General features: G+C 35.6%; 1 protein-coding gene across 1 annotated transcript in view; it reads right to left on the minus strand.

Moving 5' to 3' along the window:
• The window catches only part of AK9 (adenylate kinase 9), a gene marked incomplete at its 3' end in the record, with an annotated part of 70,251 nt that overhangs the window by 14,647 nt on the left and 40,055 nt on the right, over positions 1–15,549 (minus strand). The window contains 7 exon segments of the mRNA XM_009326427.1: positions 1,789–1,989; positions 2,785–2,847; positions 5,075–5,294; positions 6,999–7,117; positions 11,304–11,570; positions 13,381–13,505; positions 14,453–14,659. Of these exon segments, the coding sequence (XP_009324702.1) occupies positions 1,789–1,989; positions 2,785–2,847; positions 5,075–5,294; positions 6,999–7,117; positions 11,304–11,570; positions 13,381–13,505; positions 14,453–14,659 (1,202 nt within the window).

Genomic DNA, 15,549 nt, shown 5'->3' on the forward strand with positions numbered 1-15,549 from the left:
AATTTAGGATGGCTTATTTAATTACTCTCCAAAAATATTGCGGCTCTCTGGTGACTTATTATTCACCAGCTTATTCAACTAAAATATAAACCCAATCCATTTTCTACAAGAGTTTTTTCTAGCAACCTAATACTTTTACAAGTGCTCATGTGTTTTAATGTCATCATTTAGTTTTCAATAAAAGACCAAGATTCCACAATGTCAAAGAGGACCAACAATTAAAGAATTAGAGAACAGTAAAGAAGAGACTTGAATAATTAATCAGAAATAGTAAGTTATTTGAAGTTATGTATAAAGGTGTAAATATTCTTGGAATTAAAAAAAAAATGGGAAAAATATTGAGCAAGGGGATTTTAGTAGTATCTAGTCCCAATATGGAATTCTATTATATGATACTACTGTGTAATTCCTCAGCTTACATATATCTATGTAGATCCACAGTCTTGGATCTTTCCACTTACTGTCATAAGCAGAACTCAATATAATAACGAATTCTAAAACACCAGTCACCTCTTTTGTCGCTGCGATTTATGTACTTCTTGAGAGAAACAAAAGTTGCTGACTCTCTCAATTGCCTGTTCCTCTTCTGATCAAATTTTTCATCAGGTTACTAATGCAACAAACGATATGCTCCCAAATGACAGAGAGGAAAATGCTGCAAGAACTATAGTATTCCACTAGCTTTAACTTAAAAGATTGTATTGTTCACGTAAAGAGCTAAGGCTGTTACCGGGATTTCTTGTTTATTGTCCCTCATGGGCCTTATCCTAAATTCTTTCCAATTCTATTTTGAAAATTCAGCTTATACTCAGAAAAGTGAAATTAGCCACAAGCTTCATTCAGAGCCCCTAAAATTATTTTTGTGATTATCATTGGGATACATGATTCTATGAATTGAATAGTTCAATAAAAATATGGCATTTTATGGTAACTTTTGAAAGTTGAATATACTTTCAATTCACCTTCTTCCAAAATTAATGGAAAGGTGAATCTTTGAGCACAAAACATTTATCTCCTCCACACAGCTTATGCTTCCTTGTAGTGCAGAGAATGTTAGGAGTTTATTCTTGATTCATCTGACATTTAATCCATTAACTATTAAAATAAAGTGAACCTTGAATCAGTCACACTTAATGGTGTTGGTAAAGGTTGGATTCATTTTGCAAATCTTACATCTATGTCTTGGCTATCTACTTCTGTAAACTTTCTCTCTGGTCAGTGGATAGAGTTTCTTCTAAATCATGATTAGTTTCCTCCTGAAGTAAGATACTTAGTATATAGTAAAGAAATGGCACCAATCTACTTACTGCTTTAGATGTGGGCATTAACGTTGCAAGTATCTAAAGTTAGGTGAGGTTACCTCACCATAGGTAATTGCACTGATTTCAAGAAAATTACATTACTAAGAACTGTATAAAAAAATCAGAGTTGTCTAATAAGAATTTTGCCTTAAAAATGATTTTGAAATACTGTTCATATATTTATGACTCTTTAGTTTGGTTTGTGTCAACTGACCTATCAAAAGGGAAATAAGGACACCAAGACTGGGTAGGTCTACCCAAAAGTTTCCTTTGGTTTTTTCCCCACAATATTAGTCTCATAAATTATATACTTTTTAAAGTATATACCTTCTCACTACAGCCTTCATCTGGCTCACATATTCAGATCATGAGTACAGCAGCACTATTGTTTGAGCGCTATAACTTTTAAATTTGACAAATAAAACTGAAAACTCTTCTTGCATCATGTGATCATATAATTTAACAAAATAAGCAATGGAATAGGTACCTGTACACCTTGTAAACCATCTATTTCTGAATCAAACTTTTCTGCAATTTCATTTTGTATGCGGTCAACAGCATCAATCTCCTGTTCTTCTTCAGCCTCTTCTTCTTCTTCTTCTAAAAACTCTTCTTCAAGTATAGCTTCAACATCTTCATTCTCATCTTCCTCCTCAGTGGCTTCATAATGCTCCTTGTTTGCTAAAGCCTATAAAGGTAAAATATTTTTTTGTTTTATGTCTACGATACAGATGTTTTGAAGGAACATATGGTATTCTTGTCTCTTTTTTAATTAGAAAAATCATTAATTCAACAAAACCTCATTTTGGGGTATTCTTTATCGTATGCAAAAATCTAGTAAATTCTAGAATCATATTTCAGAAGAAAATACAGAGGTATTGCATAGTGCATACAGCGAAGCATTGTAGCAGTTCCAAGAGCGCTTAAAAATCTGAAGTGCTATGCTGCAGTTTTGATAAGAGGAGTATCTTTTTCATATATGGTATTGTAGTTTGGCAGGACTTTGTTATAAACAAGTGCGCTAGCTGAAAGTGTAGTTGACAGAATTTCATGAGCAGTCAAGTAGTACATTAACGCATTTATAAATATGCTTTGTATTTGAGTTTGGGCAGAAATCGTGGTACAATCCTATTCTGGTTTAACCATGGATTTGACAGGGTACTTAAAATACATGCCTAGTTGCCATTAATGGGGCTATTCTTGTGCTTACAAATTAGATACATTAAACACATTCGTAAGTATTTTGCTGAATCGGAGCACATATTGAGAATTCTTTTTAAATTGTTTTTAGTGTTCATGAGTCAATAGTTTCTAAAACAATTTAAACATCATGTCAAATTATTTTTGAAAGTAGAAGTTTCTGACCGTCTATCACATATTTACTATTCTACATTGCCTTGAAAACTCTGTGACTAAAAGCTCTAGGAATTTCTAAGATATGCATGCAATGTTTAAAATCATTCTTATTAGCTTGTTTTCTTACCTCCTGCTTCTTTTGTTTTTGTTCTGCTAAAAGTTCTTCCCTTCTTCTAGCAATCCTCTCATCCTGTTAGTGAAAAAAAGATAGGATGACAATGATATTTGCTAATAAAAGCTCTCCTCTGAAAATTGGTAATGTGACCTAGAATTAATGTTGTTCTTTCCACCTTAAAACTCTGTTTCCAGTTGCTTCTAATGTTAAAAAATACTATCTGTGCAGCTTGAAATTTTGGAGACCAGACATACCTCTCTACTAGGTGAACAAGTAAGTAAATTTTAGTAAAATTAATTTGGCAACTGCTGAGATTGAGATTAGGGGGGAAAAAAAGACACTGATTCCGATCACACTGAAAATACAGTATTTTTATTGGTAAACTACAGAATTTCTAAACTTACAGGTGGTTTCTGCCATTTGGCAAGGGGGTGACTGAGCATAGTATTAAATGTGTGCTGTTCCCTATGCCTGTTTAGAGCTGCCCAATTTTCACCAAGTTATGAGCATTTGAAACGTAATCCCCCATACATACTCAGTAGATACATGTCAAATACCTGATGGCTAAATCATAACTCAGAAGTAGGATGCAGACGCATTCTACTTAAGGCCAGTGGGATTGATGGGGATTCGACCTGTAATTGCTGTTCTTCCACACTGTAATGCTGTCACCTGAACTAAGATCAGAGAAACTGAGTATGTCAACACGCAGGCAATAGTGCAACTTGAGAAATCCATGTTAACTCCAAGCGGAGTGGCCTGGATACCAGAGCATTCTAAGCAGAGCAGCAAGAAGCTCTGCACAGACTAATTTTCTCTACTCTTGTGACTAAATTCCAGTGTTCCTGAATGACACTGCACTGCAGGTGTGCTCATTGCTTTCAGTGTCCTGTTGCCAGCTTCTTTCAGTGGAGAAGGAAACTCTAGGGTAGCATTCAACTGGTTTCCCAGACTCTCTGTATGTCCTCCAGCTTTAACAACAAAAGAAGGGTTAACAGTACACTCAGCAACGCTGCATTCTCACAGCACCATCCGACTTGCTCACCAACTGGATGCTATGGAAAAATACTCAATGTGTAACTAAAAACTATATTGCAATACACATAAGCAAAAACATCAAATTACTGTTACTCAGGAAATCCTGATTCTGATCTTTCCTTACTTCTTAATGCCTTTATCAGTTTGTATCACTGTTTTGTGTATGTGTTTTCAATAGGAACCTGTTATTTTCCTTTGTCATCAGGAGCCATATCGATGCCTACTCTGCTCATGAGAAGTTTGGACCCTAGGATCTGTAGCACAGGTATTTGCCACTTGAATTATCAGAGTAACTGCTTACAGGGTGAGCTTAGTACAGCAATGTAGACTGGTCACTAGAATGCACCTTTTCCAGCAAGATTTCCAACCTGCCTCAGGAAAGACTAAATCGAAAAAATATTTTAACTCTCCTAGATTATATGCATTCTCAGAGCCAACCTCTGGCACAAGCAGTTTAGAAAACTTCCTGGTATTGTATGAACCTTGTCCCAAATTCCGTTGTACTAACTTCCTGTGTGTCAGCTGCTCTGTAGTAACTTATGCTCAGACCTTTTCTGATAGTACCTGTGAAGTACTTTATCTCACTTTTATAGAAAGTTAAGAACCTTGAATATGTTGCATGTGCTGATTGTAAATGTCCGCAAAGAGGTTTCAGGTTAATTCAAGTAACTTGTAACCTGTTCAGTAGTAGGCACAGCTTTGTTCAAATAGGAGACTGTGCAGCTGCAACAGCACTGAGAACGTGGCTTAGTGCTATTAAATTTCTGTGCAGAGTATCATAGTTGGAAACACAGACACATATACCATACAGTACCTGTGAAGTCAGCCTATGGGAGATGCAGATCAACTCAACAGCACGTGCTCAGGGAATCCGGGATGCAACAACAGTACTGTGCGTGAGCTGTGTATTTGATTTTTTATGGCCATATTTACTCTCTCCATCTAGTTGCCTTTTGTCCAGGACTTTCCAGATGTCTGGCATTCTGTCGGACTGCCAGTTGCCTGGCAGCACAGCTACTTTTCTTGGGCTGCAAGATATCTAAACTCCTATCCCAATGAATTAATTGCACAGAGGAGGAAAGGAGCCCTAAATTGTTTTTGGTTCCTATGGTAGATCTAGGAATGCTGTGAATGTGTGCGGATGTGTTTCCTGGCTCCCGTATCTGTTTCTCTGTGTGCTCTTCACTGCTTTGGGAGTTTTAGAATCTGTGTTCAGATCTATGCTGCTGAAATTACAAACAAGGAGACAGGACTGAAAACTTACCCTTATTTTTGCTTTCAGGTCTTTCAGTTTCTTTTTATTTTCCATTTTTCTATACTGTCTTTCTTTCCATTTTTTCAGACGTGGAGGAAAAAGACGGTCAAGAACATCACTTTCTTCTACTTGAATATAAACTGCAACATCAGGACAGAGTCCTCGTTCTGACAAATACTGGGCTTCATCTAAAGTACGAGGGAAACCATCCAGAATAAATCCCGTGGACCTAATTGGAAAATAAGATATTTATCATTATGTAATGTAGTTTAGAGTGGAACACAGTGAAAATGCAATTAATTTGGAAAAAAAAAATTAAACTCCCTTATTAAATGTATATGTTAAGAGTAAACTTAAAAAAATACTTCCAGGTATTATCTTTTGACAATGTAAAACTGATACTTCACTATGTATTTTAATTGGTGTACTAACAAATGTATTTATTCTGAGGTTTTAATGTGCAGAGATTAATTATTTAAAAAGAACTTTAAAAAGCCAAAATAAATTGTCTCCTTAGTATTGCTTGTGTGACTCTAAAACCAGTACTTCTTAGGCACTGCTCTCAGAAAAACAGAAGGTCCCCCACACATTATTTTGGTAACATCTGCCACAGAAAGCTTGTCGCCTGAAAATCTATTTTTCAAAAATGCCTGACAATTACTTCTCTAGTATAGTATGAGAATTTTGCCACTCAGCATGACCTACATCTCCCTTCCTGCAGATACTAAAAACAGGACAGATATGTCTGGAAAGCTCTATGGCTTGTTGGGAGTTCTTACAATCTCAAATTAGAGGAGTAGTTCTGTAAAGCTGAATGTTGCATTAATAAGAAGTTAATGTTTCTCTTTATTACTTTAGAACTTAATAGAATACATTGTAAAACTGCAGAAAACCAAAGAAGCTACAAGGAGTGGGAGTGGATGGAAGACCAGGTGGTCCTAGATGCTGTGGGAAAAAGTTGGGGGCAGGGTATCGATCATGATATATATTGTGATGAAGGTTCTCTTCTGCTATACAGTCCCTGATGAAACTGAATTTATGTAATATGATATCACAACATTATGTGTAATGCTGGGTAATTTTTCGTCTTGGTGCATTCTTTTTTCCTAAAACCAATCTCCCTATTTTTACACCATTAAGAGAACGCCGTCCTCTATCTGTGGGCTGACAGGACAAAAGTTTATTTGAGGATCTTGTTTATTCTTTTTAAGGCATTTCTCATACTGTTAGGAATTGAAACCTAATGGTGAAGCTGCCAGCAGCTATGATCTGGACGGAAATGGATGGAAGAGATTGGACATGGAAAAAGGGATTTTCCCTGCTGAAATTACATCCTAAAAAGCCAGTCTGCTTTCTAGGAGTCGATGATCTTATTTATTTATGCAACAATAATCCACATTTATCACAGTGTTGTGGATGTACTTTCTGATATGAAAGGAAATCTGTTGTGGATACATCACTAGAGTACAGATTGTGATGAATGCACAAGATAACCTGATTCTGTGTTATTTTGGAAACCATTGATACTTTGTCTTTGCTTGCCACACAATATTTACAATATATGGAAACCAATAGTTACAGCTGGATTCCAGCTCTCCATGTTTATTAATTACATGAAAACATTAAAGGCTTATTTACACATCTATCCTGTAAGCCCACGAAAACTACCTGGCTATTCAGGAGATTTAATCCAATTCAAGTGCTCTACACAGGACTTTTGTCCAGTCCTGTGTAGAGCGCATGAGACATTATATTACTGTCAAAATATCAATCAAAATAGAGCAACAAAACCAAGACTGAGAGGTAGGTCATGATTCATAAGAAGTACAAGAGCATTGAAATAATCTCTGCAATAGTTATTTGTAATTGTGAACACAATGGATGATAATACTTCCTAAGATTAATTAAAGAAAGAGAATCTAATTACAGTTACCGGAATGGCTCTTTCCTCCACCAGTCAAGAACAATGTTATCAAGGACTTCTGGAGGCAGTGCCTCATTATCCATTAGATTTGCTTTGATTGCTTCTTCCTCATCAGTTAACTCCACTTCCTTTATATAAAGAAAATCCACAAAAAATGAAAAAAGAACCCAACCAGAAAGAAAGATAGATTTACCTGACACATTTATTTATTTTTGACTAAGTAAGGTACTGTCTTCATTTGATTTAAACCAGCAGAAACAAAGTAAACTCATTTGCCACATTTCACTGTACTATAGTGGGGATGTTTTGGGATGTTTTCCGCGTGCTTGGGGTTGGGTAGTTCCCTAGAGTTGGGGCAATCCTGCTGTATGAGTTTTAATGAAACCTAAACCCAAGCACAATTGTTAAGTATTTAATTATACATATGCTCAATTCAGAGGAATAGAAACTCAAATGATCACAGTTTCTCCTAATTGCCTACAAGAAGTTTTCCACTTAGTTATACATGTTCTTATGCTGGAAGAATATCTGCTCTACCTCAGAATGTTTTTTTTACTTTTTAAAAGCAACTTTTATCTTTTGATGGAATCCAAAGAAAGATGTCAAAGAAAGATATGTAAAGTTACTGGGTATAGGCACATGACGAGAAATCAGAAAGATAGCATTGTTCTACAGAGCTGTAGTAGTATTAATGACTAGTCAAATGCAGCGCATTCAAATACCAAATCTAGCTGTAAGTTCTTGTGAAAAACTGTTTTTTCAGAATATGTAACACTGTGAGACTGATACGGCTGAGGATCCACTTCTCATAAAATGGCTTCCTGACAAAAACCACAGTAAAAAAGAATGAAAAGAGGGTAACGATTGGTGATTCTGGATTAGTTTACATCAGTCACAATATCAAAATGCATGTTTTTACAAGTATACCGGCTAAAAGACAACATTAGAAGTTAATTTTTCATGGTACTATTCACAGAAGAGAATATTATTTTCTAGTTAGTTGATTTTTTTTTCCCCCCTGTGAACAGAATGGCAAAGTTCATAAGAGAAAAGTATCTGGTATCCTTTAAAGAGTTCAATACTTTTTCTGCCATACCTTATAAAGGTCTCATTTGTAAAAAGTCATCTATATTTGTTTAAGAAGACTAGATATACACTACCAAAAGAGTGTGTTTTTTAAGTGTCAGTGGCCAGCAAACATGCACCTAAGTTGCATCCAAAGTCACTTGGGGAGAAAACTTAATATGCAGCTAGGTATTCTCCTGTCCCTCTCAGCAAATGGATTTAAGTTGTCCCCTGAGATTCTTTTGTGAATTCATTACAAAGTTCTGCTGTCCTTTCCTCATGTAGTAGTCATATTAACCCAAATTGCTAAAGAATTTGTTAGCATAACCTGTCAGAAAATAAAGGAGTAACCATTTTTAACAAAAGGTTCCAAAGTGATTGAGGAACCCTCAAAATGATGGTAGGGAGCTGCTTGCTGCAAGGACATGTCTGAATAAGAATTCTTATGCCTGACATCTATTTTGGTAATGTAGCCAAAAGAACTTGAGAATATGCTGGAAGCCACAGGTCTAATGTAGTGTGTGTGTGAGTAATATTTTCTCTGGTGCCTGACACAGCGTATATATTAAAAGATGTTAGTATGGCATAACGGATACCTAAGAAGGCAAAGCGGTAGCCAGATCTGTAACACAGAGGCATCTTGAAAGAAATGCGTGAAGTGGGAGAAAACAGTAAAACCCATATAAAAATGTATCGCTGACATCACCACTGCAGATGAACTGTTGAAATGGCATTTGTGTCTAATAAAAGAAAAGAAACACGAGATGTATATTCCGGGTACAGAAAAGAGAACACCCCACATAGCAGTGGTTCGAAGGACGAGGTTGCTCCCCAGACCTGTCAATGCCGTGAAGGCTTTGGTTGACACATACTAAAACAACCAGGATGATATCTTTTTGCTAAACTTCCCAGACTGCATGGTGTGCTTTGTTTGCCTTTAGTATTTTTGCTTTGACTATTACAGCTGACCTTTACCTTAAGCTTTGATAGATAACGCTTATAGTGTCTTGTGCCAAAGTAAAAGAGAATGATGCAAATGAAATTAAATAACATTATTTTGAGGAGGTAGTGGGTCAGTGAAAAGCAGGATAGTCGGACAGTCTGGTGGTAGTCATACTCAGAGAAATGCTTAGGGAGTCCACAGCCTTGGAAATTATCCTCTACAGTTTTGTGCATGGACCAATGAATGGGTTTCTAAACTGAACTGCAATTGCATCAGCTGTGCTTTGGTCATGCCATCAGATAAAGTGCTTTACAAGAAGTGCGAGAAAAAAATACTAATGTAGAAGACGATTGTTTACCAGCAGATAAAAAGACTATGAGGAAAAAATACTATGAGGAGTGCCTTAGCGTAAAACATGTACTGATGCCAAAAAAATAAAGCTGAGAGAGCCAGCCATAACCATCAGTGCCAGGAACACTTGCCATGTTTTTGGCTGTGATGGCCAAGTTGTAAACTGACTTGCCAAAAGAACCTCCACTTAGATTTAACTAATGAAAACCTGGATTTTTGTTCTGACATCCATGATTTTGATCTGTACTCCATCTGTGTTGAAGCATTTGCTTCCAGTATTACCTGCTCTTGTATTATTTCATCAGGAACACTACCTTCCAGTTATCAGGGACCTCCCCCGCTTTTCAAGACAATAGAGAGTGGCCTTGAATGCACCTTTGGCAGTTTCCTCAGCACCTGTGAATGCAACCCATTGACTTGTATATGTCCAGATCACATAAATGATCCCAAATTTGATCCTATTCTGCTGTGAGTAGTACCACTCTTTACCCATGCTTTCCTATTAGGCACAGAGACCTAGAAGGCCACAGACTAGACTGTATTTGTAAAGACCAAGGTAAAGGAGGCATTGAGCATCTCAGCCTTTTCAGTGTCTTTCATCAAAAGATGAAGACTCATATTTTCCAGGTCTTCCTGCTGCTACTGTTGTTCCTGTAGAAATTCTTCTTGCTGTCCTTCAGATCCCTCACAAGTTTCAACTTCCATTGAGTGCTCATCTTCCTAATACTGTGCCTGGATGTTGCTTCTGTATGCCTCCTCTGTAGCCTGCCTCCCCTCCTGGATGCTTCCTTAGATCCTGTAGTAGGAAGTCTTTGAAGGTCTTTGATGACTAGTAACTTGCATAGCAGGTATCAGGGGCACAAAAAAAAAGGCTCTTAGAATGTGATGCAGAAACTTATTTCTTCCTGAAGCTTTGAGAGTTGGATAAACCCTTATTTGTATTGCCTAGGAGGTAGATTTTCAATGTCTTCATACTGTGCGTTTTTTGAAAGATTTATACACTGCACATCTGTGTGTTGAGACTTCTCCACACAATAAAGGCTTTTATCATCTCCATTGCTGTCTAAAGAAGAATTCGTTTGCATTGAAACCTTGTCTGTTTTTCCCAATATATCACTGTCTAATAAAAGAAATCACTCTCTCCTGATAAACATTTATGTAAATGTTTATTGTTCAGGGACATTGCACCCCATAAGAGATGGGTTTTAGAATGTACATTTATAACAATTTTCAACCAATATTCAATCTGATTAAGAAAAAGACCTGATTTTCTGAAAACTATCATTCATTAATTATTTTACCGGTATCATGAATATCCAGCTATTTTAAACAGTTTTCTAACTACAAGGCATATTTTATGCTACCTAAGAGGTTTTTCTGGTTTGAAACTCTGCTGCCAATAGGCAAAGGCAACACTACAATCCAGATTACAAAACCTACTGTATTAAATAAATACTAGTTTACCCTGTTACGAACACTGAAATATTTCTGATTTTTTGACAAGGTATGATCACACTGAAGGGCTGGTAAAGGCATTCTATTCTTTTGCCCCAAGAGAGTGCAGAGCACTGCTAGTGAACATTTCTAAACTCCTGTGCAATTGGAGCACATGCACCAGACTGAACCTGCATATTATAAATACTTGAAGGAAACCATACCTTCCCATTATTATTCTGACCTTCTTTTTTTTTTTTCCTCAGTTTGTCTTCTTTTGCCCCATTTAGCGTCTATCTCTACTGTTTACAAAAAAAACTATATATAATTCTTGGAAATGTTTTGAAGAATGTTTGTGGCATTCATAAGAAAACACTGTCAAGAACTATTGTTTTCACATTTCATCAACTAAATATTTGAACTTAAGTGATTTTTATCAAGCTAAAATTTTATAGGAAATGGCTATTCTGGTCTGAAAATGGTTATTTGGTGTATGGACATAAAAAAGATGAGATTATTACCTGTTTGCTTTTTTCAGTCTCAGTTTTAGTCATGGTCTGAGAGAAGTTGTCCAGTTCCTGTGATAGAATTGTCATTTTATTGTCATCTTCTTCAGGTTCTTCATCAAAATCGGGCCCAACTTTCTCTTTAGTTTTGGGTAAGATCAATTCCTGTAGATATTCTTCAAACTGAATATGGAAAATGCCTAATTTGTCTGCTATCTGCCGTGCACAAGTAGTTTTACCTGCTCCATGCGTCCCAAGTAAGCACACCCGTAAAGGAGGAGCCTATAGGAAAGAATTGTAATATTTTATAACAATTTGGAGTCTACAGTGCACCCCCTATTGTTTTTCACTTCCAAAATACCATTATAAAAACTGCATCAAAAACAGTCACATCGTTTTGCATTTTAATTTTTCCAGGCCTTCTACTGCTGTTCCGAACAGACTACCTGGTCTCTGGAAATACTGAACAAATACACGATGACAGTTGATGCCAGTAGGTAAAAATGAAACCTCATTAGACAATTCTGGTAAATCTTCCCTTCTTTCACCCTTCTTCCACTTATAAAAAAAGACTTAAAGATAGTAAAAAAAAAACCCAATATTTGTGATTTGTTAATCACATCTTATGATTATTGTAAGCCCTTATAATCTTCCTCTCTTTTCTGCTTTATTAGCATCATTAATTCAATGTGTTAATTAATGATGTAATTAATTAAATGTACACTAAAAAGTCACTAGGGAAGCAATGTGTTTTATTTGTTTCAAAGAGTTGCCTAATATATTTATTTTTACCTAGAAAAAAATCAGCAATAATAAACAGTTATAAATGGGAATGGAAAAAAGTGATTTTAATCTGTTGTTATCTGCTTTAAACAATTTCAAAGATTCTCACCTGTATTGGTTCATTGTGAGCCACATACTCCTCAGGGTTCTTCAAAAATTTATCTCTGTACTCAGAAGTTGAAAAGTAATAAATCTTTTCTTGATATTTAGCTGCATGTTCATAGAGTCCTGGGTAGAGGACAAAGTTCTCTTTCAGACTGACTGGACAAAAGTGTTTTGTGTCTCCCATGTGCCTTTTCTTTTCCTTAGTTTTTTCTTCATCCTGAAAATAATACGAAAATTTTCAAAAACTATTTGAATTCAGTAGTTCACTTAGATTAAGTAGATCAAGTAGATCTGATTAAGTAATGTCAAATACATCAACTGAGGATTGAATGAGAATGGGATTCTCAAGATAGTTTGTAAGTTGAATATAAGTCTATGAAAATACACACTTTTTAGATTCAGAGTCAGAAAACAAACTGTCCAGTCTAGTGAGACAATTATTGAGAAAAGAATGACCATTTTAAATTTGAAATAATGTCATAGTTAGCAGTTGAAGACCAAAATTAAGCTAGAAGTATCTATGATAAAACCTTTTCCTGCTGCGTTCTTGAAATTCACTTACTGTTGCTTCTAAATGTGCAGAAGTAGACCTCTTCAGAAAAGACAATAAGAACTGGTATTATGAAGTCAGATTACTTATCCAATAAAATTAATTTCTAAAAAATCTATTTAATACTGCTCCAGGACAGTATATGGATATCTTGTACTGTTAAATTTGGAGATGGGCATCTTCCAATATAGGATGAAAATAAAAGAAAGGTGAAGCTAGACCTTTAATTTCATTAAAGTAGGTGTTTGAAAATTTTATCAATACCTGAGATGAAACAGAGGATTGCACATTAGGACTCTGCATCTTCTGATGTTTACATGATGGCTCACAGAATCATTGTTAGTTGACAGAAATCAAAGTTCACATTTGTTTCTTTAATAAAACCCCTCTTTGCCATCTGGCAAAACTAGGTACATTCATTCTCTCTATTAGATATTCCCTCTATTTATGCTTCTCATTGGAGTAAAACTACTATCAGCCAGAACATAGGAATACAATGAAAGTGTTCTTGAAGCATATGCTGATATTTATTCTGTAAGAAGGCTGAAACTGGATCATACAAAATCAGGTGCAAAATCTGACTTTTCTGGGGTTATGTTCAAACTGAAAATAAATGAGTTAAAATAAAAGCATAGACAAAGCCAGCATGCTTACTTCTTCATCTTCATTTTCCTCTTCTTCATCTTCTTCTTCTTCATCTTCCCCTTCAGCAGCCAGATCTTCTGCTTCCTCATCTAAGTCTTCAGCAGATAATTCCCAACCATGATATTTAAAAGGTTCTGAAAAGGTTAATTTTTTTTTTCTGTTTCAATATTTTTCATTTGGCTATGCCAGAATATATTCTCTTTGTCCACAAAAGTAAGCACATATGTGAAAGCAAATCATGCCAACTGTATATTGCATTTCTTCTACTCATAGAGCAAAATGTTCTCCACAGAATTAATATATTGCTTCCTCCAAAAATGGAAATTCTACTGGTTGTTTTTTGGTTGAAGTAAATTGGTATTTTCAAGGGGAACATGTAGTACAAAAGTATTATACAAACAGATAGTGCCATCCATCACTGCAACAGGTTTTTTCCTATTGTTCATTGGGGAAAATCATCAGTCAAATTTTATTTGATTATAAAGCTAACACAACAGATGTTTTTGTTAATAAAACACTTGCATTGTAGTAACGATAGGAAAAATGTAGTATTAATATTATTTATCCACTACTCAAAACTGTTAGAGATTTGAGCACACAAGTGAGAAAGGTAATTTGCAAAAAAAAAATCAAGGCTCTAAAAATCCAGTCTTGAAACACAATCTGTGCAGGTGGGTAGATTAAGTTATTACACACCCTGAAAGTCTCATTGACTTCAATGAATATTGTATATTAGTGAACTTTTGTTATCTGTCCATTTCTCAAACCAGTATCCTGACATGAACAGATAGAGCAAGTAACTGGGGAACTGCGCTGTCAGGATGTTTAGGGAGCTATTATGTACATATTTGTGTAGCCATATATGTATTTTTCAAATATATATATTCACCACTCTTCCTATGTCTTAAAGGCTGCTAGTGTGCTTTTCAGCTCACCCACAGAACACAGCACGTCATGTTCCCACTTCATGTGAGCAATACAGAACTGAGTATAACCTACCTCCCCAATATATTCATCGTACAAGCTCTCCAAAATCCCTCTTGGTAGGTTAAGTGTAAATCACATAAACAGTACTACTTACTTTCCATAACCAGCGTAGTTTGATTAAGCAGACTTTCTGGAGTTTGCTCAGCAATCTCTAAAACAACAACCTGAACTAGAGATGACTGCTTGATTTCTGACTCCACTGTTTGCCAGTCATGCATGAAAAGGTCAATCTTCCTTTTAATTATTTCCATTTCTGGTATATCTGGAAAATCATCCTCTGCAAACTCAGGTAGTATGATTTCTGAAAATCAAATAGCATACAGAAGGCAATGCTCCTCTAAAATGGTTTGCATTTAAAAATTATCATTATGCTTTAGGATTATTTTTATTTCCCTCAAATATGGTGGTATATTTTTTAAATGCAATTATTTTTAATGAATTTTTTAAATGAAATTATGAATTATTATACGAGTAGTTTACAAAGACACCTTGAAAATGCCAAATTCATTATGTTGATATAGTATATACTGATGCTTCTCCAGGAAAATAAACAAGGTCAAATTACTTAACTAAATTAGCATACGGTTATTTAAATCAGCACACAAATAAATATAATGACTCTTTCTGCAAAGAAATATATGGAATATACAGTAATTTAAAAATTATGATTTAATGATGATCAGTTTTTGACAGGCTATCCATATGGTCATGCCTCATATGGAACATGCCAGTATAGGAAGAAATAAAGAGTAGGAAAACTAGCATACACTGCAAAGAAGCAGCTTCATGTTCTGACCAGGTTCAGGTTCAGTTACTGAAGCTGTTGTGGAGTGTTCAGGTTGCATGTTAGGTATCTTTTTCAAGTGGAGTATGTTCTCTTTATGTGAATAGAAATACAATGCATACTACTAGGTGTTTTTCCTCTTTTCAGTGATTAAGTACCAGTAAGATTCAGCAGGGAACGGGACTAAACATAATGGTCAGAGTAGAGATGCTGCCTAACTTTTGTCTAACATGCTACCAACTAAAGCATTACCTGCAAGTGTCAATAGCAGCTGGGATATGTGAGCACCTGCAGGACAAGGAACACATCTAACAAATTTTTCTGACTTGGATGGCTAAGCTACCTATGAAGCTATTATATCAAAGGTCCATGCTACTACTGTCTTCTAGAAGAAAGCAAGCCAGTCC

The sequence above is a fragment of the Pygoscelis adeliae genome, unplaced genomic scaffold, assembly GCF_000699105.1.
Source record: "Pygoscelis adeliae isolate BGI_AS28 unplaced genomic scaffold, ASM69910v1 Scaffold206, whole genome shotgun sequence".
In the NCBI taxonomy this organism is placed as follows: domain Eukaryota; kingdom Metazoa; phylum Chordata; class Aves; order Sphenisciformes; family Spheniscidae; genus Pygoscelis; species Pygoscelis adeliae.